The sequence below is a fragment of the Aptenodytes forsteri genome, unplaced genomic scaffold (assembly GCF_000699145.1).
Source record: "Aptenodytes forsteri isolate BGI_AS27 unplaced genomic scaffold, ASM69914v1 Scaffold80, whole genome shotgun sequence".
Classification (NCBI taxonomy): Eukaryota; Metazoa; Chordata; class Aves; order Sphenisciformes; family Spheniscidae; genus Aptenodytes; species Aptenodytes forsteri.
Genome location: NW_008795026.1, coordinates 2,689,119 through 2,715,616, shown reverse-complemented (window position 1 = coordinate 2,715,616; position 26,498 = coordinate 2,689,119). Strand labels below are relative to the sequence as shown.

General features: G+C 44.2%; 1 protein-coding gene across 1 annotated transcript in view; it reads right to left on the bottom strand.

The window, feature by feature from the left end:
• Positions 1-1,470: 1,470 nt before the first annotated feature.
• Positions 1,471-26,498, bottom strand: part of VIPR1 (vasoactive intestinal peptide receptor 1) — a 76,958-nt gene continuing 51,930 nt past the window's right edge. Inside the window, exons 6-12 of the mRNA XM_009275936.2 lie at positions 18,262-18,415; positions 16,139-16,199; positions 13,648-13,717; positions 10,535-10,626; positions 5,512-5,641; positions 4,043-4,084; positions 1,471-2,518 (exon numbers count right to left, since the gene is read on the bottom strand). Of these exons, the coding sequence (XP_009274211.1) occupies positions 2,327-2,518; positions 4,043-4,084; positions 5,512-5,641; positions 10,535-10,626; positions 13,648-13,717; positions 16,139-16,199; positions 18,262-18,415 (741 nt within the window). The 3' untranslated portion in view covers positions 1,471-2,326. The remainder of the gene's footprint in view (positions 2,519-4,042; positions 4,085-5,511; positions 5,642-10,534; positions 10,627-13,647; positions 13,718-16,138; positions 16,200-18,261; positions 18,416-26,498) is intronic.

Here is a 26,498-nt window from a genome sequence, read left to right as displayed (position 1 = left end):
AGTGTAACGTAGCCATAACAAAGATGGTTTGCACCTGCCTAGCCTGGGGTCTCATCAGCACTTTAATTCCAGGACCATGAAGCTCATTATGACTACCTTCACAAATATCTACCTATCCTCTTAGGTTTCGCAGGCTGGGTAGCCATGGCTACACTGTGACAGCATCTGAGCCAGCTCACTGGAAACTCATGAGTGCATGTCTACCTTTCAGGGCAGTTGTATCGGAGTATCTCATGCCCCTTACTGACTTCAGCCCTGTATGCTGTTCTCAGTCCCGCATGTGGAGAAATACTTTGGAAACATCGAGCTCAGATGATAAGGGGTATAGCTCTGGGGAGGGTTACAGCGTGGAACAACCACCCTCTCAGAACTGAGGAAGGAACTGGATGTCCAGATCTGCAACTCTCCTCCTGGGCTCAGTGTGGTTTGTTGGCAGTGAATCACAGATGCTTAAAGCAAGCAAACAAGCAAAACGAACGCCAAACCCACCAAGTTAAAGATGCTTCCCTTCAATGAACTACACTTCACTCTGAAGAAAAAGAAGTCCAGGTGCTGTTAGTACCTGGTGGATAAGTCGAGATCTCTGAACTCTGAAAGAGGAGCCCACCTTCCTTTCCATGTACATGCATTGGTGACCCAGACTCTCCTTCACGAGGACAGTGCTATGACATGTTATGATGACAGCAGCCCAACTGTTAAGTGTACACCTGAGCTGGGCAGGGATTTCCCATGCCCAGTGTAAAACTGGTGCAACCCCATTCCGTGCAGCTGGGTGGGACACCAACGTAAGCATCTGCATCCTTATGTTGTCTAACTTCTGACTGAGCTTGGGATTGCGGGGATTGTCTCAAATGCAGTGCCCGGGCATGCGAGCTGCATGTGATGCCCTGCGAGCCGCCAGCCTGGCATGTCTGAGCAGGATTTGGTTTCACCCCTCTCCTTTGTGCCTCCACCAAGAAAAGAAAAGAAAAAAATAACTATTCCCTTGGCTTTAACAGGATCTATGTGCATTCTTCAAATAGGGATTGCCCCTATATGGAAACTAATAGGCCTTCAGAAAAGAGGTAAAATACACATGCACGTCTTAAAGATCTAACAATGCCTTCATCATAGGATGAAAGCTCCCCGTAAAAGCTGAAGAAGAAATCAATTTAATAGCTCCTTCACTCCTTCCTGACTCCTGGAGTGCCAGTTACGTGCTGAGACAACCTTGTTCTGATGAAAGCAATTTTGCTTGCTGCTGTGATGCTAATTTTTTCATCTGGAGAGTGGCTCCTTATGGCGGGTCTGATTCAATTAAGGATTACAGGGTTCTACATCTCCCTTTCCTGGCAGTGTGTGCTAAGCAAGTGCAAACGAATTACAGACCAATTGTTTTCCCCTGATTCCTAATGATCCTGGGTGCGTTAATGCACCAAGATCTATGAGCGAACTTAAAAAGAATGAAAAACACAGCCGTGCTCCGCTTTTGGCATCTGTACCTGGTTTTTATACATGCAAATCGAGTTTCCTGTTCATTGAAAACAACCAAACAAAACACGATGTCATGAACATAGCGCAGAGAAGGGCATTCGCGCTGTTCCTTCTCAGCGACCTGCTTTTCCAGAGGGCACCCAAGGGTGCTTGGAAAGCTTTTGCTAGCAAGGATGGTGGGCAATTAGCAGAACACACCACAGCACTGTGGCATCCTCTGAGGGGCTTTCCTGGTGCTGCAGCTTCGTCTTCACACGTCTAAAATGCAGAGGCAGGGGCCGTGCGCTGGCCTCTCCCCTTCCTGCTCATGTTCCTCCTGTCCCTTCTCCCCATGTCCCTGACTCTGTCTTCGGTGCCTTATCACCACCTCTTATCAACGGGACTTTTGGCACATTCATATGTTTGGCATTTCTTTTTTTTTTCCTGCTTCTTGCCTCCCTCTCTCCTTTACTGGCTCATTTTTGAAAAAGTGCAATTTATCTGTTTCAGAGATGCCAGTTCTGGTAAAGCCACCAAGGACTCAGGCTCTCCCCTCCTTTACCCCCCCTACTTCATTATTTATGACACATCAGGATCTCCCAGGCTCTCCTCAAGTGACTGGGACCTTTACTCATAGTTACCAACCCCTGAGGCCTTGAAACTTAAGAGTGAAAAGTCTGAAAAGAGGCAGAGGGAAAGTATTTCTCTGCCTCTTGTTCTGGATGCCAGTGGCTTTTCCAGTTTTGTGTCCTCTGTTGGCTCATGCGGAGCATGTAATTTCACAAGGGTTTGTCATCGTAGTGCTGATTCCTGGGGATCCTTCTGTCTCTCAGTTTCTCTCTTGGATGCTCAGTGCTCAGAGAGCCTCTCCCCATCACACCAGAGAGAATTCAGCCTGGAAGCCGGAGCACCGGCGTGTCTTTGGTGAGCACTTGGTCAGCATGGAGATCTGGGTGCTGAAGTTGGTGCCATTGCTGCCTAAGGAAGGGTGGTGATACTTCATGTCCGAGCCCAGGAACCGCTCCAGATGCCACCTCCGCCACTTTCGCTTGAGCTCAGCCTGGACCTAGGTGGTGGAAAGACAAGCAAATCAGCAGAGGCGAGCATTTTCCATTGCTCTGACTTGATTGTGTGAGTAGCAATGGGTGACCCACCTACCAAGGGGCTAAGAATTATTTTATAAAGGTCACTAAACTCAACCTGGCCAGAACTTGTAGCCACATAGAAGAGAGGTCGCACTCCAGCCAGTGAACTACGGGAGCAGAAATCCCTGAGCTTCAGCAGAAAGCTGAGCACAGGGAATTGCTTATCTGATACAGTGAAGGCATCAGATACTTAACTTTAATGGCAACATATGCTTTGTGAGTATAATTAAGATTTTTTTTTTTCACTGCCCTGTTTTTGTCCAAATACAAATGATTTAACTATAGCTTGTTTGTAAAGCTGTCAATACAGCTGTGCTTTTTTGATAGAAGCTACTTATTCCTGTTCAGGGAGTTTACATACATCATCTGGTTTACACTGTCCAGATTCAAATCCTGAACAAATCTGGCCACCGTCCCTGTCCCCTCCTGCAGCCTTCCAGTGCAAATTTTTAGATAACAGTATGAATGAGATAAAACAGCTGTGTCTGAGGGTCTCTGGGATCAGCAAGCACAGGAATAGTACAACACCAGGATGCAAACCCCAGGACTGGAAACGTGGGAAAGACAAGATTAATGCCTGTAAGGTAGAAGCATGTTACCTGGCACTGGTCTGTGCCTAACAAGTCACGTTAATGCCTATATCGGTTTTGGATCGTTAATAAGTTTGTGTGGTTCTGTCCTGCTCTGCGCAGGCTTACAGGCAAAGGTCTCTGCTGGAGCTGGGCTATCTGCCCTGCATGCCACTGCGTGATGTGCACATGGCATCAGCAGGGCTGAAAGCAGCATCAGAGCTGTAAGAGAGCAAATTGTGATTCTGGACACTCTTCCTCCCCCCAGGAAGCTGGAACACAAACCCAGATCACAGCTGCTTCTTTCTTGTCCGTGCTCAGTTTATTGAGCTGAAAGTGCTCCAGCTGACAGCAGCTCCAAGTTTTTAGTTGCTCACACCTACTTGGTAGCCTTCGCGATATGGCTTTAACCAGTCTCTGCTGAATTTCTCACGGGCAGACGGAGCATGGTACAAAAATATCACTGCACTAACGAGCCTCCATCTTGGCAGTGGGCCTGATTCTGTGGAGGATTCACTGAGGCGCTAAGCATGAGTAGGGCTTAAAAGATGGGCTTTATCCTTCCCTGCTGAAGGTGGTCCCTTCGGATCAGGGTTTATGCAAGGTCATATGGGGGTTCTGCTGATGCTGTTTCATGAGTAAAGGAAGGACTCAGCAGCAGAAGTATTATAGTCCACACAAAAGTGCTAATATGTTTAATTGTGCTGGAAGCTGTCAGGCAAATGGTTGAGTTGTTTTTCTGGAGTGAGAGATTTGACGTGGAAGCTTCCCGCCAATATGGTAACATCAGGAATGGGACACTTCTCAATCCACTCTCCACAAGCATTCAATTTGCCTTAGTTGCAAACATGAACCAAACGATATTGTTGATCTTACCTCCCCATTGAGAAAACAGTACAGAACAGCCACCACAAACCCCTAGGGAAAAGGAGAGAACAGGCTTTTAGCACCTCATAGCTGATATTCCCCTAGATCACAACCCAAACTCACTGCAGCCTTGGAGGAAGGGCACAGTGCTGGGGGACTGCTAAGGTGCCCCTTAGAAACCACTTGATTGCATTTTTCCTATAAAATGAGCAGGGGAAGATTGGTTAAGGTACCTTGCAGCAGATGTATGGCTGTGAGTTCAAAGATTGCTCCAGACTGGTGTTTAAAGCCATCAGGGGTCAGCTCAGCTCTAACAGGGGCACTTGGTCATTCAAACTGGGGCATTAGAGGCAACTGGATGGGATACTAGACCCAGCTTTCCTGCTTGCTCTTTGCAGCTGAAACTGGGGAGATGTAACCGTGCTCTCTAGTACATCATCAAGGTCAGAATGATCTTAGACACAGTATAGGGCTATACTCTTCCTTTCCCATCCCCCCTGAAGTGAGAACTCATTTTTGAGAATCTCAGCTTTCACTGAAAAAAATAAAACAAACTTATCTCTAGCCCTTATGGTTGCAAACACTGAAGACAAGAGGTAAGTGTAGGTCCATTTATCTCTCAAAGGAGAGATGCCAGATGCGAAGTGATAATGATGTAGACAGGGACGTTAACTCATTCACCACTGAACAAAGCGTGCCACTGACACGTGTATGGTACATGGTGACAGATAGATCCTGCTTGCAGGCTGTGAGAACACAAAGTGACTACAGCTGATTAATGGATGGATGCAATGGGATGAAATACATCAATAAGTGCTTCTTTTCATGCAACAGCAGGGCCAGGGTTAACAGCCCAACATGGGAACTGACTGAAGTGAAGTGTGTGGGAGGGTCTAAGAGCAAAATTCATCAGGGCTTCCTGAAGATTAATGCAGAGGACAGCCCCATTATCCATCCTCGTGGGGAACCTGTCTCCTATACCAATGAACTGGAATCCTGCTTGAGCAGGATCTACAGGCAGGACTTGGCTTATTAACAGAGGAGACAGTTCATGCAAGTCAACTGGTTGAAGACAGACGAGGCTCCTGTTAATGGCCAGAAAGACATTCCTTCCAAAGGCAATTTATCTTATCTTACACCATGTCAATAATATATAAACTGAACCGAGGTGCTCATTTTTCTCCCTTAAGTACAAAAAAACCCAGGGTTAATAACTTATAGAGGTACATTTTCCTTTCAGGTGCCTAAAACGAGGAGAGAGAATCTCCTTCTGGAACTCCAGGAGGCAAAATATACCATTATCTTCCATCCTGGCCAAGCTGGAGTGAGTAGCTTTTTCCCCAAAAGGTATAACAGCAGTATTGCGCATGTCCAGGAAAAGCCCAGCTCACATGCTTGCTTATTCCCTTGTCATGCTTGTTATACTTCTCCCTGCTGATAGACCTGGTGATTGACCGGTGGCCTAAAGGGTGGCTTACCTGGAACGACCCAACCACAAGCTCAAAGACCAGCTTAACTTCTGCTTTGAAATTGTCAGGGAAGAAAGCAAACATGATGTAGTGAATGCCAAAGAGAGGGATCAGCAGCAAGGTGGACTTGGCCAGCCTCCTGTTGGAAAGACAAACATGAGTCATAACGGGAGAGGGAAGAGGAGCTAAAGGGTAAGCTGATGAGAAATCCTGCAGCTGAGCCCTGTGCAACCCCGAAACTTTAACTTGCTGCAGTACATATTTGCTGATTACCTGGATGATGATGGTGTAGCCTGTATCATGCATGTTAAGTACCTTTGTTTGCCCTTAGGAGATGTGATATGGGCCACTTACCCCGAGGTCTTGGGAACATCCAGCCTTTCAACAGCAGCCTCGAGTGAGGCAGCATCAGGAGGCTGCCCTCGCCCAGAGGGAAGATGTGTCTGGGGTAGAGGGAAAGGGAGGGAGTTGAGATAGCTCCTCACAGCCTAAAGTCCCCAGGATCCCTCTGATGACCTGGGCTGGGATGCAACGATATGTGGAGCCAGACCCTTGGCTGGGCACAGTCAGTTCACGCTAACCAAGGACCGTGCTGGGATCATTTCCACAGGCTTGCTTTCCTCCTCATTAACAGCTCTCATATAAATATATATGTGCCTCTAGCTGAGGCAGAGTGATCAGCCCTAGATTATTTCTCCTTGGCCTGCAGACTGCAGATGGCTGGTGATTTCAGATGTGGTGACAACATAAAATGTGACATCTTTATTCCCGGTAACTTCAATGGAGGTATTTCTTTCTCTCTTCTTCCCCTCCCACCGGAGATCTTTTTTATCTCTACAAGCTAAATCATCATCTAGTGCTGTCTTTGTTTGCTTGGGATTTCTGAAAATTACAGCTTCTGGGAGAGAAATGGTATGTTTAGCTCAGAATAATGACAGGCTATCGCACAATGAATGTCTCCAAAGGAGGGAGATGAACAGTATTAGTGCTTAATGGCACCAGGCTGGGTAATCACAGGTCTAATTAGGAAGAGATGATAATTTATTAAGTCTAATCATTATTAAAATATAGTTGACAGAAATAAAATGAAATCAAGGACTTAAGGATGCTTATGGGGGTTTTGGCTCCCTTGGTCACCCATATCCTCCCATGTCCCCCTCTCCCAGAGGCTTCTGGAGGAACTGAAGCTAAGGCTGGGATGTTGGAAATACTTGTTCTTCCATCTGCAAACCCTTCACCTCCAAAGTCCCATCAGGCTCAGTCCCCCCAGACCATCTTCATTCATTTGCCATCTGCGTAAGCCCGCTGGGACGGCTGATGCGCCAGCTTTATGCAGATGATGCTCATCACTGTATCTCCCAGCAGACCCTTCCAGCTTTCCCTGGGCCTGGCCCAAAGACAGTTTGACTTTAAGGCTGTGGTTGGAGGCTGTGGTTCCCCAGGGAATACCTGGTGGCTAAAAAGCACCTGGCTGCAACTCATTCCAGGCAAAACGAGTGCCTGTAGGAAGCCGAGGAACTTTCCAGGAATTTGCCTTTCCTACCACATCCCTCACTAGCGGGCACATACCTGCTCATAGTGAGCAGATCCAAAATCTGAGCCGTCTTGGATGTCTTGCTCTGCCAGAGGACTGTCACTGTCATTGGTGACCATCAGGGTACCATGTTCCTCCCTGTCAGAAGCAGCTCTGGCCAGTGTGACCCACACTAGTATGATCCAGTCCTAATTCCCCCAGCTCCTGACATACGAGAAAGCAACTAATTTTTTAAGGAGATCACAGTTCAATGAATATTAATACTGGTTTTGCAGAGGTCCCTCCTCTCTCCCCAATCTTTCAGCAACAAGTCAACCTAGAGGAGATCGATGTGATGCTACCTTCACGTACCATATTCATAGAGAGGCTGTTTGCAACCTCCAATGGATTAGAAAATTTTACCTTATCACTGAAGGCAATATCGGGGCCTCAGTTATAGCATTTTCCCTCCTGGCTGGACTGTGGCAATAGACGGGGCATAAATGCCAAACCTTAGGAGCCCCCTCCTCCGGTTTGCACAACACCCCAAACCAGTCTCTTGCTCCCAGCGCTGAGCTTCCCCAGAATATTGAGTGATGTTTTAGATCTCAGTTTGGCTTCAAGGCAAGGGCCCTATGGTCTAGTCCTGTGATATTTAAAAGACTTCCCCCCTAAACACTGCAATGAGGAGAGTCATCTTCCCCAGTCATGGTGCAATTTCTCCCAGGAAGCTAAAGCCTGGCTGTGCAGGAGGCAGAACTGCTTGGGAGATTGTCCAAAGCTGTTTAAAGCTACCTGCTGGAAGCCATGGTTTCTCAAAGAACTCATTACTTCCACCCCCAGCACAGGTAGACCTACCCTCTCTGACAGATATACATGGTGACAGATAATTTAGGGAAAACACGTCTCCGCTAGCCTGCACGGAACCTACTCCTCTCCTTGGGAGTGGATAAGAGTGAACCAACATTTTAGTCATGCTCCTTGAACGCATAACGGAAACGTTACCCAGAAAACTTTGATGATAATATTGATCTGTGAACATGTACAAAATAGAAAGAGATTAATTTTGCTCAAGATTTCTGTTGCAGGAAACAACTTCTATTTGTCTGAAATATTGCTGTCCCATTGTTGCATGCCTCTGTCATTTCCAGAAGACTGTTCTGGGAGACTTGTTTTCACAGTTTCCAATACATTAAAGCCCGGATCACTGTCTGTAGCATTACTGAGTGAGTCAGCAGCGCGCCTCAACTTCCAGCCTGCAGCTAAACTGAAACCGGTTGGAATTGAACAATACTGCCAACATGTATGCCCTGATTTTTTTTATAAAATAAACAATATAAAATAAACAGGAGAAGGAGGGAGAAATGCAAATGAGAGACCCCTGGTATTGTTAGTTTAAAACATACTTATTTCAGATTTGGCAGGAGGAACCCACACATATCATTAGCAGCAGGTTTTTGCTAAGATCTCTTGGGTCCTACAGGCCAAACCCCTGAAGCTAGCAGCAGCATTTCAGGTAATAAGGGAATGACATGTAAAAGAATCCAGGTACCTACAATTGCAGATCACATGCCTAATGGCATTTATAAAAGGGACTGGACCCCAGATGTCTCTACAGCTAGCTGTCTAAACATTAAAAACTTAGGACCACACTGAGAACTCCCCTCGGTGAGATCCAGCCCTCAGATTGGGACACTTAATATTCATTTCCATAGGAAAATGCGGTGTTCCACTGCAGTCAATACAGTCAACAGAGACTTCCAGGTGCCCCAGAGAATCTGGCTGGTGGCTAGCTGCCACTGTATAAGGGTACAAGTCTCCCATAGGTTCTGGGTCCTATATGCTAGGTCCAGGCAAGTATCTCAAATGTCCTAAAGCATCTCATATGGCTTGCACACCTATAAGTGAGCAACTGATTCATGCCCTAATGGAACGAAGATATTTTTCCAGGTGGAGGAGGAAGGTGAGGGACTGAAGATGTGAAGATCGTTTGTACTTCAGCAGTGCCTCTTGTTTGGCAGGCCAGTGGGGGGAAGTCTGTGTTACTTACTGCCCTGGCGTGCTACGTTTGTTTACAAGGCTAAGAGAGCTTTCCTGGCAGCTCCCAATTCATTGGAAAATGTGAAGTAAAAAGCCCTGAACCCAAAGCTCAGCATGACCTCCGAGGTAATCTGGGCATAACCCTTCCGATACGTGTTGGCAGCACTTCTGCTGAGATGAATGGGAGCCAACTGCTCCAGGCTGCTGCTAAGTACTAGAACATATTTCAATATGCTGATTTAATCTATGTACCTGGCCAAATCTGTTGCGGTCCTGGGGGTACAAAGATACAATGCCCAATTGGAAATACATAAAGGGAGGTGACAGAAAGCACGGGGTCTGGTAATGTTGTCGTGTTACGATGACAGAAAAAGAGGTAATTGGCTCTGGCTGCTGCAGGGAGAAGTTAAGGTCAAATACTGGAATTTCCTTTCATAAATCTGAGAATCTCTCGAGGTAGATGAAATGCATAATTTACCATCACCAGAGAGAAAGACTCAGTGTCATGGCTGGTCAGTATTTAAGGACCAGATTGATATTGTCTTCCATCTTGCAGAAAGATGAACTGAGCTCAGATTCTTCAGGGTACCAAAGTGCACAGCTCCCTCCAAAGACAAAGAAGATTTGTGAGCAGTGACCATGTAGACACTGGACTCTTTTCTTTTCAGTTCTTTTCTAGGAAACATTGAATAAATATCCAAGACAGTTGAAATGCTGAGCCAGGACAGTGGCAAGAGTCAAAAATAAGCTGGTCTGAACTTTTATTTTGTTTGTATTGAAGCCAGAATAAATCCATGCAGATAGACAGATATCTTGCACTCTTAAAATACTGCAACTAAGACCAGTCTTGGCCACTGAGACAGGTGCTGATCTCACTTGCATGTTGTTCATTATAAAAAGCCCCGTTAAGGTCAACCTTACATCCCTGGAATAAAAGCATTACATCAAGCAAAACTTCTGAGACAGTGCTACTTTTCGACAGTGAAGAGAAATGCATTGAATTAATCCAACCTAGTTTAGGGGTCTGCTTTAAGATAAGGAAAATTTGCCACAGTTTCTACTGAATGTACTAATTTTCTAGATCTCTCCTTCTTTTAAAAAGGGAGCTGAGGGTAACTAATTCAGAAAAAAAGCCTGTATACTGAACTACTCTTTGTTCTCCATAAGGGTCCCTCTGCCTTCAGAATCCAATAAATATTTAATATACAAAGAAAAATCCTATTTTGTTTCATGATCATTACTGTTGCTCTCACTTCTTCATCGTTAATCCCAGGAGAAAGCCTTCTTGCCTGTCTGTTCAAACTGACATAAACCATGCCCAGCTGTTTTAGCAAATGCCCCATTTCCTGATTTCTGATCAGCTTTAATCAATTAACAAATAATTGATTCTGATCAGTGCAGACAGATGCAATACTGAACTAACAGCCAAAAAGGTTTCCCCAAAACCATACAATACGGTTAAAGAAGTCTAGGACTTACGAATATTGGCTGGTTTCATTGTGTCCAACGTCTGGGGAATGCAACTTCTGGACTAAGATACGGATGATGCAAATGAAGAGGATGAAGTTCACCTGTTGGGATGGGTAGAAAGGAATCAGAGAAATAAAAAATTAGTATTTTTGTCCAGTGAAAAGAGTCGATCATTAGAGGGGAGTTCCTTTCACTGCAATATATTTGCCATGGAGCAAGCTGTTGTTAAAAAGCCATGAGCGGAGAACCCCACTCTGGGAGCACATAGTAAACCGACACAGGATGGCAGCCATCTTGGGCCTGACATCAGCCTGCTTGGGACTTTGTGTCATACATCCCAAGTATGATGATGTCAAACCCATAGAGCACAGCTATGCACGACGTCCTGCTGCGTGGGGGAGTGCCGACGACAGGGTGGGAAAAGAGCCTTGGGAGTTAGCGGAGCGACGGACGTCAAAGCCCTCGGGAGACGGTGACATGGGACCGGCTGCTGAGCATGTCAAAGACTGAGGTGGTGAGCCAAGGAAACCAAAAACACAAAGCAGTATCCACTCAAGCAGGCCTCTACTGAATGCTATTGGGCATGTCTTCTCTGGAGAGAAGCTGGACACCTTGTATAGCAAGGGATAGACCTCACCGACACAGCGGAAAACATTCTCTCCTAGGGCGTTAGACCAGAGGAGTCTAGCTAATACCTAGATTTTAGATGGTGTTTTTCACTCAGAAAATCTCAAAGTGCTCCACCAACACACTCAAGCAATGTCAACCTTATTTAATAGCAAAGGTGTAGAGATAGGAACAGCAGTTTCCTAAAGGCACGTAGTAGATGGCATGAGTTGAATGCAAATCTACTTGCTTTTAAGGTCCTATCCATTGAATCACGCTGTTATTCAAGCAACATATACAATAGAAAAGCAATGACAGATTTCTGTGGACTTAGTTTAGTTTTAGTTTGGCACACAACCTCTTTCTTTATCCTTTCATGGTTAGCGAATGCACAAATGATTCTGATTTTCAGAGACTCAATGGCTGGAAGGGATTGTGTTAACCAGCCAATCTGATTTCCTGCAAAAACAGATTGTAAAATTTCCTCCAGCAGTTCCTACATGTATCTCCACAACAGGTGAATAAAGTCGACTGAAACACATCTCTCAATTAGACACTCACTCTTTTTTCAAAGGCTATGAGCGCTTGGAAATTAATTGTATTTCTTGGTTATGATGCATTGCTTAATAACTTTTTATCTATCCCATGCCATTTATCATAGTTTCTGTTAATATTTATTTGCTTATAAAAATGGTTTGCATCTGACTTGGTGGCAAGTAAAATTTATCAGTTCAAAACAGTATTATCTACATCAATTACTCTAATGAGCATTGATAGCACACAAGCTGCAGCACTGAAGGTAAGATTGGAGCCGTTAAATACTGACTGTGTTGGCTCGTAGTGGTCAAGAGCAAACACGGACACAGGGCAGTGATGAGTCAGGTGGAGTATGACTTAAAGGCCTAGTACAGTCTTAGCATTGCATGGTAGAAGATACGGCTATCAAGCTACTGGAGGAGTTGTTTAGTTTATTTTTCAACCTAGAGTATATCAAAGGTGCTTGATCTGTTCCCAGTGCTTATTCCCTTATATTTTACATATCTTACATATCTTATATATCTTATATATCTTATATATCTTATATATCTTATATATCTTATATATGTATATCTTCCTTCCATTGAGATCTATGCTTTATTCCCATGGATATGGAGAAAATGTTGCATTCCTCCCTGAAGAAACCTGCTGTTCATCAGATAGCTGTTATCATGCCCTTCCTCTGTGCATGATTTATGTGATATCTGCAGAAGGAAAATCAGAAATTGCTCGGTAAATTTTGTTTGGCAATGAGGAAATAATTTATTGGCCAAAAGAAAACACAGACTTATTGATCTGAGGAGAACAGGGTGTATTTCTTTACCATAAGGTTATCTCGGGAAAGGGAAATACTATCTATAGCTTTATATAATGACATAAATATTTTGAGATGTGTCATCTAAGTATTGTATTTCTTTTCAGTGAGGTGAATAGAGTAAGATGTAATTATTCAAACTGTTTCAGTTTGGAACCCCTGTATGACAAATGCTACAGAAAAAAAGTCTTCTTGTAAAGGTCATCATGTACGTGGAATAAGACGAATATATGTCTAAGAAAAGATTTCTGTTTAAAAGAGATATATTTAGTCTGATTTCTGTTGCATTCTTTTTCCTCCCTTCCCACATACTTGCCTTCATTTAAGAAAACTCAAAGCTAAGTTTAACTCAAGTTCATTTGATTTCAAGTTTTTGGCTTGATACGTGACAGAGGAAACACGTAATATTCAACAAGGATGGAAGGACTCAGAGTTCCTCAGAAGTGTCATGGTTTCTATGGTCAGAATTGATCATATCCCGAGAAGTAAGAAGTCAAGCACTTCTGTTGATTTATCTGGAAATTAGCCAAGCTTCTCAAGAACTTACTTTAAAAACACATAGCTGGAATCCAACTTTGTACTGGATGCTATAACAAGAGGCAAATATCTGGGGGAATTCATCTAACCTCTGTATCTAGGTAGAAATTTATGGCAGGACTCATCCCATTTTACTTTATAGTGTTGACATCTACAACTGAACAAGTCATCCCGGGCTCTGCATATGGTCAGCTCAGAGAAACAAAAACATTCATGGCACAATTCATCTGATCGAATTTAGATATCCACTGATTCATTAGACAAGATGAGCCTTTCCTGGATCTCTAACCATGTTCCTCAACCTCCTCTGGCTACACACACCCACGGCTACTGCACCAGAGTGCCCAGGGTGACTAGCTGAGATGGAGGTGGTCAAAGTTAAATCAAATGAGCTCCAGCTTGGTTGTTTAGACACTCAAGCTCTTCCCAAGGTCAATGCTTAAAGGTAAAGATGTTTATCCAGAGGGTGAGCTTCCTCATCCTAAGACAGACATTCAATATACAGCTGGATTTTATCTGACAACGCATTTTCCATGGACATTTACAGAACACTTTGCAACACCCCTTTACCCCCCACACTTAGTATTAAAGATGGCTTTGCAGCCAGCAGAATGTGCTGATACTTTACCAAAATAGACACCAAAATAGGAGTTTTAATGATCCACCAGAATGGGGATTCCACTATTTCCTCCCAGCACCTAAAAAGAAACAAAACCAGACTTAAAACATCAAGTAAAGCAAGCAAGCAGCTATGTAACCTTCTCAGATACTTGGTTTCCCTAAATGCTAAGGATGGCTATGCTAGGTTATATGAAGAGGACTAAACCTGGTGTGCATGAACTGGAAAGGGCTGAAGACTTGCTTTGCAGTGGCTTTGAGCACTGGTAGGTAGCAATTGCCCCAGATATAATCCTGTGAGCTCTTTTCCCCTTGGTAGTGGAATGGGCTGGAGGATGTTATCTCAGGGTTAATGTAGGGGAGGATGGTGATTCACTTTGTTTCTCCTACACTGAGGTCTGCTACAAGGAAATGCTATCAGAAACCACAGATTCATGAGGCCTCCAATGTTATCCGCCATCATACATGGGGGTTTTGTTAAGCACAGAGCAATTGGCACCATCAGAAAAAAAAACACATGCCCTTCTGAAAAAGATGACAGACAGCCTATGGTGGGATTAGTCAGACTAAATCTAGCTAGCTGCTTCTGAGCTATGCATCTAGTCAGACAAGTCCATAGGGTCCATGGTGTGATTTATTTAATCCTGAAGTCAGAATTGTCTGCAAACCACACCACTCACCTAGGTCATCTGGAACTATATTTTAAAGCCAACAAGGAAATGACAGAATAGGAATGACGTGGGAATGACTAATATTGCTTGGGACACATTTATCTGCAGACCTCACAAGAGACAGGTGATCAAAGGTGCATTTTTAGGAGAGCGTTCATGAAAATCAGTCTGCATTCATGTTTGAAGTAGATTAGTGGAACCCATTGTAGACAATTTCACCTGGATTCAGCTCATCTAATTCAAAATGTTGACAGCGTAAGTAATGGTAGATGAAGAGAGGCACTTTTAGGGCACAGTTCCTGAGACCTATTTTAGGCATCAACTTTAGGATGAAAAGAATTGCACTCCATGGACTACAACGACTAAATCTCCACTAGCTATAAAACGAGACTAGAGTGAATTGCTCAGATACAGATGCTTATACTTAGTCAGGTGCATGCTACCCTTTCACTTAGAATTAAAGTGGCCCTAATTATGTCTAGTGCACTTCATTTTTAAAGTAAATTCAGGCAGTCTGAAGGAAGGTCACTTTAATTGGGAGTTAGAATGTTTAAATAGAGGCTTAATGTTGTTTAACCAATCTTACATAATTAGGTTTTATTTAATCTGGATTAATTTCCTGTAATTTTTCTCTGTAGGTAATTTTAGTATGCCAAAAAAATCTATGTTAGGTATTAGCATATCCTGTAAATTCACACTCTATCTTACTTGGCACAAAAATGTAGAGCTTTAAAGCCTCCAGAAAATGCAGAGAAGTCTGTATTTTTATTAAGAATTGCTGCAGCTGAGTTGGAATATATAGTAAGAATAATTGGTATCCAAACCGGTTAAATCCTCTGGTGTCTATCTCATTGTAGAGGCTATTTATTAACAGAGTAAATAGGGTCAGTTTTATGCAGATAGAGTGAAACCGTAAAAAAAGTCAGTAGCCCTCAGGAAATGTGTTAGCATGACTATAAATCAAAAATGCAATGAGAAATCTGAGCTGCTTCTCTCACTGAAATAAGGACAAATCAGGACACATTTGGAGAGGGAGAATGCACGGGAGAAAAGGGAGTTAACCATATACTGCAAATGCAAGAAGCGAGGGCATGCACAGTGAGTACATAATAAGCACCTGATTCTGTAACTCTCTGGAGTGTTTTCCCATAAAAGCCTTTCCAATTACTGTAGTTTGACTGCTTGAGTAAAAGCATGAAGGAGGATTGCAGGATCAGATCCTATTTATTTGCATATATCCTTGGATAGTTCTGATATCTACCTCATTTACTTAGCTGTATTCTATCTGCTTCTTATATAAAATATCAGAGGCTGCTGCTAGGTTAAAAAGGATGAAGAACAGATCCTAAGATCTGCCTGGGGGAAAAAAAAAGAGTTTTTAGACTTCTTCTGTGGGAGAGCTAATGGGTGTGTTTATTAAGTATCATCTGCTGCATGAGCATATTTAGGGTCAATCCTGCAGGATGCAAAGCTCTACTCTGAGCATGGGGCAGCTGCTCAGCTGGTGTCTTTGTTATACACAGGATCACGGAGCCAAATGCGACCATCAGGGTCTGTTCACAAATTCCCTGCAAATATCCTGACCAAGGGATTGGGAAACAAAGAAGATGAGTGACTGGCCTAAGTTGACGTAAACTGTGTGTCCTCAGGGAAACCTTGGAGCGTTTCCCGGTTCACGGCGGCAGGGGAAAGCCTCTGCTCTGCTCTGACTGCCGTTGGGGTTAGGGCAGGATGGCTGGGTTACTAAAACTGCAAGGCTTTCCTTGGCCTTCCTTGGAGATAAAGGAAGGAAGAATTAAAAAGGAAAGATAATTGAGTCCACAGGCTTACCCAACATCGAAAAAGTAAATCCTGACAATAGTCCAAGCAGTGATGAACATGGAGGGTGCACCTGACAAGAGAAGAGATGGTGTTACTCTCAGAAATCATTATCAATGTTTTCAGGCCTGTTCTCTCCCACTCTCCATCTCTCCTGAGTGACTGAGGTGATGCCTTCCCTCAAGAGTGGGCAAATGCTTCACGTTTTCAACGCTCACATGCCAAACAAGCAACATGTTGCCTTTCTCTCCCACTGGCCATGTAAGATGAGTTTCCTGTAACTGCTCCCTAGCAGATTTATCTTCCTGTTGCAGTGCCCACAACAAAACTCCTGATGGTGAAATACAAGGAGTAGGAATCACTTTAGACATCTGCAGTGTGGACACCTGTATCTAAGCCAGTCACCACAGGCTCTCTTTAGCTTCAACGGGGAGAAATATGTACTTCTAACACACAGGTCATCTGAGCTACTTTAGATGTTTGCTTTAGGACAAGAAATATGCCCTTGGACTCCCTTGACTGTATTGCCTGGACCTCCACTGGCCATAAAGGGAGCCTGGAATGACAAGTTCACATGTAGATGTGTGTAGCTGGCCAGATGAACCTGCCTCTGCTCCTCACTCTATGATCTTCTGCCTGACTAGGGTGGTCTTGTTCCGTCCTTGTGGTGCCTCTTTTCTCTGTCTCTTGTCTTTGATTAGATTTAGATTGGAAATACTCCAGGAAGGACATGTCGCTTTGTTCTGCGTTAGTCACAGTATTGCGTGTTGTTTATTACCAGGGATTTCTGAGTGCAATGGTAACAAAACCAGTAAGAACTGTAATGAGTGCGTCCAAATTATTAATTCCTGCATGATCCATTTCAGATCCATCATGGATGCTCTTGCAAATGATGGATGGCTGAAAGGCCAAAAGATCCTTCAAGCACCTGTCATTTTCTTGAATTGCCCTTCCTCACCCAAGCAACCTCAGAATACATTACGAGTGCAAGAGATTTCCTTTGATTTAAAATCATTAGCTTCATACATTTTTCTTTAAAATCTGCCAGCTCTACTGCGCTGAAAGAAAGGGTACCTATGCACAAGGCAGGTTTAAAGAAGGTCTGACCTGATTAACTGCATCTGAAACAAGGCCTGCTAACATCATCTCTTCTTATGCTTATAGCATGGAGAATTGTCTCTCTTCTGCAGCGTGAACCCAAGCGTCACTTCTGTCACTTTCGATGCAAGTTACTCTATGGCTAACTGATCAAATCCGGAGTCCAGGCATACCCCTGTCCATGACACAATTTTATTTTTATTTTTCTTTTCAAGATTCTTCCCCGCTCTAATTATTTCTCAGTTTCAGCTATCGAGAGCATGCAATAGAAAGCCATTTTGTTTACGTACACATAAATCTTCAGCTAAATGGCTTAAAGGGGAAAAGAGATCTCTGTTTTCTCTTTGGGGAAAGAAGAGAAGTTGATCTGGTAGGATTAATTTGCATAAGTTAGCAATTCAGCTCTGAGTTACCTTGTGAAGAGTTTAATTCTGTCTTCCTTGGAATTTTTAATTTTATTTTATTTTATTTATTTTATTTTATGTGTTTGAGACTTGATTCACATTAAAGCTGGAGAAATCACAAATGCAGTGAGCAGAAGGTTATCAGCATTAGCACACAGGTGATGGGATCTCAGGATAGCTAGCTGGCCCAAATTCAATAAGACAAAGAGAGAGTGATGGACTGCAGTGTCTGGTTCAGTCCAGGAGTCCTGCTTTGCTGGGATCCATCCCGACAATTCAAGGTCAATGCATGGTATCAACTTTTGGATCCCGGTCAGGATCAAAGGACTAAATGACTATAAAGGTGATGAGGAGTTTCAGGCCCACAGTCCTTAAAGACACTAGGTGTTCAACTATCAATTAACCTAGCACAAACTACGTTCTTAAACACCTTTGAAGATTTAGGCTAATGCTGTTAAACTCCTCTGGCCATCACTTGATCTTGCTCCTGGTTGCAATAACAATTCTTGGCAGCAAGGTAACATGTATACTACATCTCTGCCCTGTCTAAGCCTCCAGGTTTGTGGATTAAATTGCTGTTAAAAATGCCTGTCAGGATCACCTCTTGGCATTCAGCTTTGAGAAGATGCGTACCCCAGCCAATCAAGATGTACCACCAAAAGTACTTCCTCTCTGAAAAGAAGGAGATGACCAACAGGGTGTGAAGATACAAGCCCTCCACCAGGAGCCAGAAGAAGTTGGCCATGACGCAGTACTGGAAGAAAACCATCATGGCTTTGCAGCCTACCTGGAAGAGAAGAAACAAAGAGTGGTGAACCGCAGCATGTTTCCATAGTAAACACACCGAATTACCAGCAAACCTTGCTCTGCGTGTATCTTTGGGATTGCTTTTTGCAGCACCTGAAGCCCTTATGGAATGAGCTCTATGGTAAAAAGCCAAAAGCCCTACCAAGCTTGCTTGGGGTGGACATGCTTGACACACGTGAACCCCTGCATGGGCAGTGCAGTGTGCATCCTTGAGAGAGCCAGCTCAGGTCTGGATGCAGTTGGACTGTGTGAGCTTGGAAACTCAAGCTTGGGAACCCTGCTGAGCAGTGACAAACTGATATGCTGGACCACGATCCCTACCAGCATGGTGCTGCTCTCTGTAGGTTTTGGATGTACATCTGTGGGAAGTTGGCTTAGTGGCAGAGTGGATGCCAGAAGGTCCTGCCCTGATGTGCAGCCGCCAGCCTATCTGCTCTGCCAGGCTGGGAGGGGTTCGTGGGGCTGAGCTGTGAAGCAAACCATTGCACTGGTTCAGAAGGACCCTCCAAAAAGGTGCTACTTTGAACTGAGACCAACTCAGTGACTGGTTTATGGTGTAGCCAACAAACACCTGGTTCAGCATGATGGAAGTGATCTGCACTGGAGAGTAAACAAGAATGGGTGGGAATTTCTTATGCTATTTTTGGCACTTAAGTCAGCATCTTGAGGAACAACCCTCTGAGTGACTTGGACATCACGGTCCTCCCCATCATTCTCAGTGGAGCTGCCTGCTAGTATTACCTGGCTCCCTAAACCCAAAGAAATGAAGTCTCTGACTTGAACAAACTGATTCCCCAGGATAAAAAAAAAAAACCAAAAAAACCCAACACCACCCCCCCTTCCCGCTCCTCCCCTCCCCCCCAAGTTAATTAGCCCTTGAAAGCGAAGTCCAATTGTAATCACACCATGGCCTGGTAGATATTGCAAAAACTGAAGGAGTTTGAGACAGGGGTTTGAAGAAAGCCAAGTCTACAAAGAATTGTGAATACTCAGTTAGGAAAAGAAGGATTGGGATACATATTTTTAAAATAAAAGGATAAGAAGGAGAAGCAGGGTAAACACTAATGAGCATGGACAGATTTGATTGCATTGGAAAGGGAGAGATTTGAAAACAGAAGGATTGTTTTTCTTCAGGAAATGAATAATTAAACACAATAACTTGCTGTGTGAAGATTTCACTGCAGCACAGGTAATGGGAACAGTCACCTTACAAAAGAAAAAAAAATGGGAAATTTCTCTCTGACAATTAGGGGCCAAACCCACTGCAAAACACCTGAAGGTAGAAATCAGCTGCCCAAAGAAGTATGTCAGCCCTGGCCATTGCCCCAGCATGTGTTGTATCCAGGTCCAGCTGCAGCTTTACAGGAGATCATTGATTGAATCATTACACACATCCACGCTGTCTAAGCACCCTTGAGATGTTGATTCGGCAATAGCCTTGCTGGCTTCGGTGAGTCTGCCTGGCTAATAGCCTGCACTTAGTGGGGCAAGGGCATGAGAATCTGGCTGCAAGCACTCTCTGGTTAGCGGCTCTTCCCTGGTGCTCTGCAATGCTGGTGCTCTTCCCTGCACGTGCAATATGTTGAATTTAGAGCAATAATTGATTTGCACCAGTGACAAGCTCACACTTCCCCCCCCGCTCCCCTCTCCTGCTGAAAACAGTTGCTATGAAACGCACTGGTTAAAAAGAGATGTGTGGAAAGTGTTTTCTCAATACCACATGTTTTGAAGAGGGACTTGTCCCTAGTGATCACTCAAAATTAATTCAACCTTCCCCTAGCACCCGCCAGTATGTCACACTGAGGACCCTCATGGGCTCCTGCTAATCAATTTATATGCACATCAGCTCCCTCCTGTGAGGCGGATAGCATAAGCAGAGACTTGCTGCAGGGCGGTGATGGGGGAAGGTGGAGACAGAGCAGGCAGGTAACTCCCAGGGAGGGAAGGTGACACAGAGCTGAGCTGACAAGGTCTGGGGATGCAGCAGCGTCTTCCCTATGGCATCCCTATGCTCTTTGTTTCTCCCTGCTATTGTGTGCATGTGGCTGTGTGACATTGGCACACCTCATTTCTTTTGCCCAAAGCCTGAGTGCCTGCTTGGTGTGTCTGCAGCCAGTGGGGATTTGCTGGTGTGAGTGTACTCAGCCCAACTGGGGCTACTGAATTCTTTTATGGTTTCACTCTATCAGTATTTGGCCCTAATTCAGCAGCTCACAGGTGAGACACGAGGTTTAAGGGAGCAGTTTTGACGCCTCTCAACCACACGCTCCTCAAACATAGATTTGCTTTGGGGATTGAACATTGGGGAATCCTTTCTGGATGGTCGCGTTGAAGCTATGGCAGAGGCATGAGGCTGGATCATGTCACAAGGAACTGCAATACTTTATGGGACCAGGAAAGGCTGCTCACAAAAAGTGCACGTGATTTCTGCCTAACAGAGACTCTCAGGCAGGGATCCCCAGCCTGAGCTTGCAGAGCTACTGCTGTCACGGAGAGGAAGCTGTGTTGAACTCGGGCTGTGGCAGCAGAAGGCCCAAATCTGGGTGCCCAAATCTATCACCTCTTCTCCCAGTATTGGCAACCATTGCTTTTGTGGTAGTCTCTGGCCCTACCGCCTTCCCTACCGTGGTGGTGGCTTGTTACAGATCTGAGGTGGATCATGCCCATGGGCAGCAGCTGCGTTTTGGCAAATTCTTCTCTGAGGGACCTGTAGCAGATCAATTCTTTGCCTCATGCTGAGGGATATTTGGCTATTTGAGCAGTTGCTACCACCTCAGGCATTTTTTGTTTTACCTGGAGAAAACATATTTTTATGCATCATTTTGAGCACACGGCGATAACGTATTGCAGCCAGGGATCTCCTGTGGCATGGGGATGACCCACACTGGAACAGAATTGGATGCACTGCCCTTTCTTACAAATTAAATCATGGTATTTTCTCGCTGCCTGGGCTTCTTGCTACTATTGCCTAAGCTGGGTAAGTTTAAACCAGACCAGATATTTCTATGAGAGGTGCAGTTTAAATGTTGACGGCAGTGTTGTTCTTCCACTGAATCCTCTTTGACAGCCAACTCAGCAACACATTCGGAAGACAGCCCTTCCTGGCTTTTGAGAGACCTTATTACATGCAGAACTTGCTAATGGGTCTCTACCTTCCTGATCGATCGGATTCAGCCTCAGCATGGCTGTTATAACACTGGGAAATAAATTCCATGTTTATATAAGATGATTTACCCTTTAGAATACAGACACTAGGCAGAGATAGTAATTAAAAAAGTCATAGAAGACTTTTATCATAAAGAGCAGGCCTCATGATGTGTCAGTGTTGAAAGACTAATGCAGGCTATGTTTAGAAAAGACATTTTCAGCAGGAAAAGCAGCATTACAGCACCGCTTTTTCTATTCTCTCCCCTTCCACTACCTCATTTACAACAGCTTATTTCCCTGTCTTTCTTCAGGGATCTTGCCCCGCTCATGTCCACACGAGATGCTGCAGTGAGATGGTCTTCCTTGGCTTTGTGGATGGCACATCTACCCAAGTGGCTCCTCTCTGCTTCCCCTCTTTGGGACTGCGTTAGACATGGGCCATTTGCTTTTCCCAAGAAGGTCCCCTCCCTTTCCACACGCGCTGCTGGTGACTAACCGCTGAGATGGATTCTGCCTCCAGCCAATGAGGCATAGAAACCTCTTTGACCCCAACAAACACTTTTGTGCTTCTCTTTAAATTCCTCATAGTCAATAAGAAAATTTTCTTATCAAAAGATAAGATAATCTTGATTAATTATTGTAGAAGTTTACTTGAGGATGAGACGAGGCATGTCTTAGACCTACTGTATGGGCCAACCCTCCCTTGCCTTAGTGTGCCCAACCATCTATGCTGTATGAATCTACATTTATGACTGTTTAACTAAGGACTATCTGAAAAGAAGACACTGTGCAAGGGTCAGCTGCTTAAAAGTAGACTGCTAGTGTCATTTTAGGCACTGCCAAGTATTGTGTTGGGCTTCCAGCTGTTGCTCCAGAGGGATGGGGATTTCCTGTGCAGACCTTTGGGGTATTCACAGGCATTTTAAGGGGTATGAGATGCCCATGCTCAGATGGCAGAAGTCTGCCCTTTATGAAGAATCCTTGCTGAGACAGCAAGACAGGGAAAAAATGTACATATTGCACTGTACTACTGTCCTGAAAGGCTGGTTTCCTCAAATGTAGACAAATCGTTGAAATAATCCCTATTATTTTATATTTTAGATGGATATTCACACCTGTACAAAGTGCACGCAAAATACTGTCTTACTGGTCATGGAGTGTTTAGCATTCCCTGAACACGGGTGTGAATGTCTACCTTCTGGATAGGAGCCAGGCCTATGGTTCTCAGAGAAATGACTTCATTTCAGAATGACGGGCATTATCTCTGAGACAGAGCTGCCCTGAGCATACACCTATGTATTGCCTAACAAAGCAATAGAGAAGGCAGAAGATACCACATTTGCTTTGAAAGAGAAGGGGACTTCTTGCAGTCATTTTAGGGCAAATATTTATGAGCTGTTGATACTTAGGAATGTACGCTGTCCTTTCAATAAGGAGATGGATGAGTAGGGACAAAGCACATGGTTGGTTAGAAGGCTGGTGTGATGTTGAAATGCGCTTAGTTGAGAACCTGGGCAAAATTTTTAGGGTGTCAATAGTGGGTGAAGTTCAGAGCTTTATGGAATGGTGAGAAAAGCAACAGAGCTACCCACAGCCAGCATGCAGCACAGCACACGTGCTACGGCTGCCATAAAAAAACACAGCCCACTTTGTCAGATCATAGGAAGAATGCACTCAAGATGCAACCAGACTTTCTGAGAAAGAGGCAAAGAGAAGGGACATAAGGGTGGGAAAACCAAGACTGAGCAATAACCCTACCAGGCTTCTTCCCTGTGCCTAGTAGCACTTTATACTTTCAAATAATGTTAGCCTTGAGAGAAACATCTTTCTCCTAAAACTGATGTAGTGACCAGCTGACCCACCTAGAAAAAGGCAGTTCAGATGCTGGAGGCAGTAACTAACTCAGAGCTGAATCTGTCAATGCATTAAATACACGTGTCATACTCCTCGGTGATAATAACTCTGCTCGAAGTATCCCTGCTCATTCATAACTGCTAAGGATCGTCAGTCTTGACCAGCTGCTGAATTTCTCTAGCTCAATATAAACAGCTTAGTTGGACAGGAGTTGGTATGAGGTCTTGAGGGAGGTACACACACACAACCAACACATGTGCATGCATCAGCCTCCTGTGAATGCAACAAAACTCTACAAAAAAAGGTCAATCAACTCCACAGAAATGCTGCGGTGCATCACAGAGCATCACTGCACAAATCTCCCTTGTCTTCTTTATTGGGGATATGGTGTGTTACAGGTTTAGGACTTGGGTCAAAGAAGGATTTAGATCAAAGACGTATAAAGGGGTACTTGAGTGATTGATCATACTCCCACCCGACCCATCATAGCTGGCCTGGGAATACATTGCGATGTAAACAATCTGCCTGAGTTTCATTGCCCCGATCATGAGACCTGACCTGTCCCTCCCCGTGTATGACCTCTCCTGTACATGGAAGCGATCCCTGTGCAGACCCCATGTTCCCCTCTCGTACTCTTAAACTTTGTGGCTTCCGGTGGTGTGGAAGGTTTGTGGCAGGGCACCAAGACATATTTAAGTCAGCTTAAAGATATATTTAAGATATCACATGCAATCCTGGGCAATGCTGCAGCTCCTGGCATTATTTATGAAGTTGGGACAGTGCCTTCAGCCCAGTCCCCAGTGCCTTCAGTAAAAGCGTGGGCTCAGATTTGCCTCAATCAATCATGAAACCTGGAGGCCTCAAAATCCTCTTTAAGGTACTTAGGTCCTTTAACCTGGGCTACCCCCACCGATGCAGGAGGAAGAGATTTACATGGAGATTTCTGCAGGCCTCTTCAACAGAAGACAGATGAAAACTCATTTTCTCAGTGACAGATTTATCCAGTACTTTTCTTTTATGTTGCCCAGAAGACATGATCTGTCTGAAGGTCTAGCTGTTGAGTGACTCATGCCGAATTTGCCCACAGCAACAGCTGCTCTTCTCCCCAGCCTGGTCAAGAAGGCTTTCTCGATCTTATTTAAAAGATTTTTATAGATCCCACTCATGATCCTCTTGCTGGGGCACACTTGGAAGATGGGGTAGCACTGAGCAAGCACCGCCTGCTTTGCAGATGCTGAAATTAAGGTCTGCAAGCACACGGACTGGCCTAACCCTTCATCTCTATAACTATAGTGCCATTTTAGACACTCATCTGATAATCATAACTAAATTCAGGAGTCACAATCTTGAGCTGATTCCCACCCAACATGCTTAAATTACATTGAATCCCATCCCAGCTCTTCTTCTGTTGAGATGTCCACCTTAGCCAAAGTAAAATGTAATCTGTAATGATGATGCAATAACCAAAGAATTGCTCTGCTTGTAAGATTACACAGTATGATTAAACCCCATCTCACTACCATGGCACTGGAATTCACACAATTGACAAATTCCCAATTATTTTTAACCTAAATATTGTACAGCACTGTTCGTAGCTATGCCTTGTCCATTAATCTCTGTGCATGTTGCGTGGCGATGTCAGGATAGACTTAGTTTCCAAATACATGTATTTGTTTTTCATGGGGTATTTCTCTCTGCTTTTAACTTCACTTTTATTTTACAGAATCATAGAATCATTTAGGTTGGAAAAGACCTTTAAGATCATCGAGTCCAACCGTAAACCTAACACTGCCAAGTCCACCACTAAACCATGTCTCCAAGCGCCACGTCTACATGTCTTTTAAATACCTCCAGGGATGGGGACTCCACCACTTCCCTGGGCAGCCTGGTCCAATGCTTGACAACCCTCTTGGTGAAGAAATTTTTCCTAATATCCAGTCTAAACCTCCCCTGGTGCAACTTGAGGCCGTTTCCTCTTGTCCTATCGCTTGTTACTTGGGAGAAGAGACTGACACCCCCCTCGCTACAACCTCATTTCAGGTGGTTGTAGAGAGCGATGAGGTCTCCCCTCAGCCTCCTTTTCTCCAGGCTAAACAACCCCAGTTCCTTCAGCTGATCCTCATATGATTTGTTCTCCAGACCCTTCACCAGCTTTGTTGCTCTTTTCTGGACACGCTCCAGCGCCTCAATGTCTTTCTTAAAACTTATAAGGAATAAGACTTATTTCTTATAAGGTTGGTTACTCTCTGAGAGAAAAAAATGTTGATGGGAAGAGTGGATATACTGTACTGGCCTAGGTATTACTGCCTCTGTTAAGACAGGAAGGGTGAGGATATTCAATGAGCTTTGTCCTAGAAAGATGTTGCCCAAGCCAGTATTGTTTACTGGGAAAAAAAAGAAAACTTCTCTTACCCACTCAAGTGGGGATTTTTATTCCAACTAGAGGCTAGAGCAACCTTCTTTTACAAGTCACCTTCACAGAGAGAAGAGAGGTGGTTTTTCAGTAGTGACTGTTGATCCTGGCTTGGACTTCTCCTGAGGAGGTGGCTAAGATATAATCTTGTGTCTTTATTGCCTCAGGCTATTTCTTGTCTCATTCCCATACTCAAGGCTATTGGCTTTTACATATCATCTTTTCACTACTTAGTTGGCTTTGACCGAAGACCGAAAAAGCATGCCACATCCACGCTCCTGCAAGAGAAACTGCAGCAGAGAAGACATTTCCAGAAGTTGACTTGGTAAACTGAAAATGTGAATATCAATTTGTTATCTCAGCCTTCTGCTACTGTGCCTAGTCTTCTGCAGAGACAATTTGGCTACACAGGGTAATGGTTTGACCCTACAGAGGCCAATGGCAAAGCCCCTGCCGACTTCAACAGGGCTTCGTGCTGGAGGCCTAATTTGCAGAAATTCAGCATGATGTCAATGGAAATTGTTGACAGAAATAAAACAGCTTCTTACTGGGAGATTCTGTTCCTCCAAAAATGAGCCCTTAGGTTAAATCAATTTGCTGAGCCACAAAAAAAAAAAAAAAAAAAAAAAAAAAAAGTGTTAATCTAACT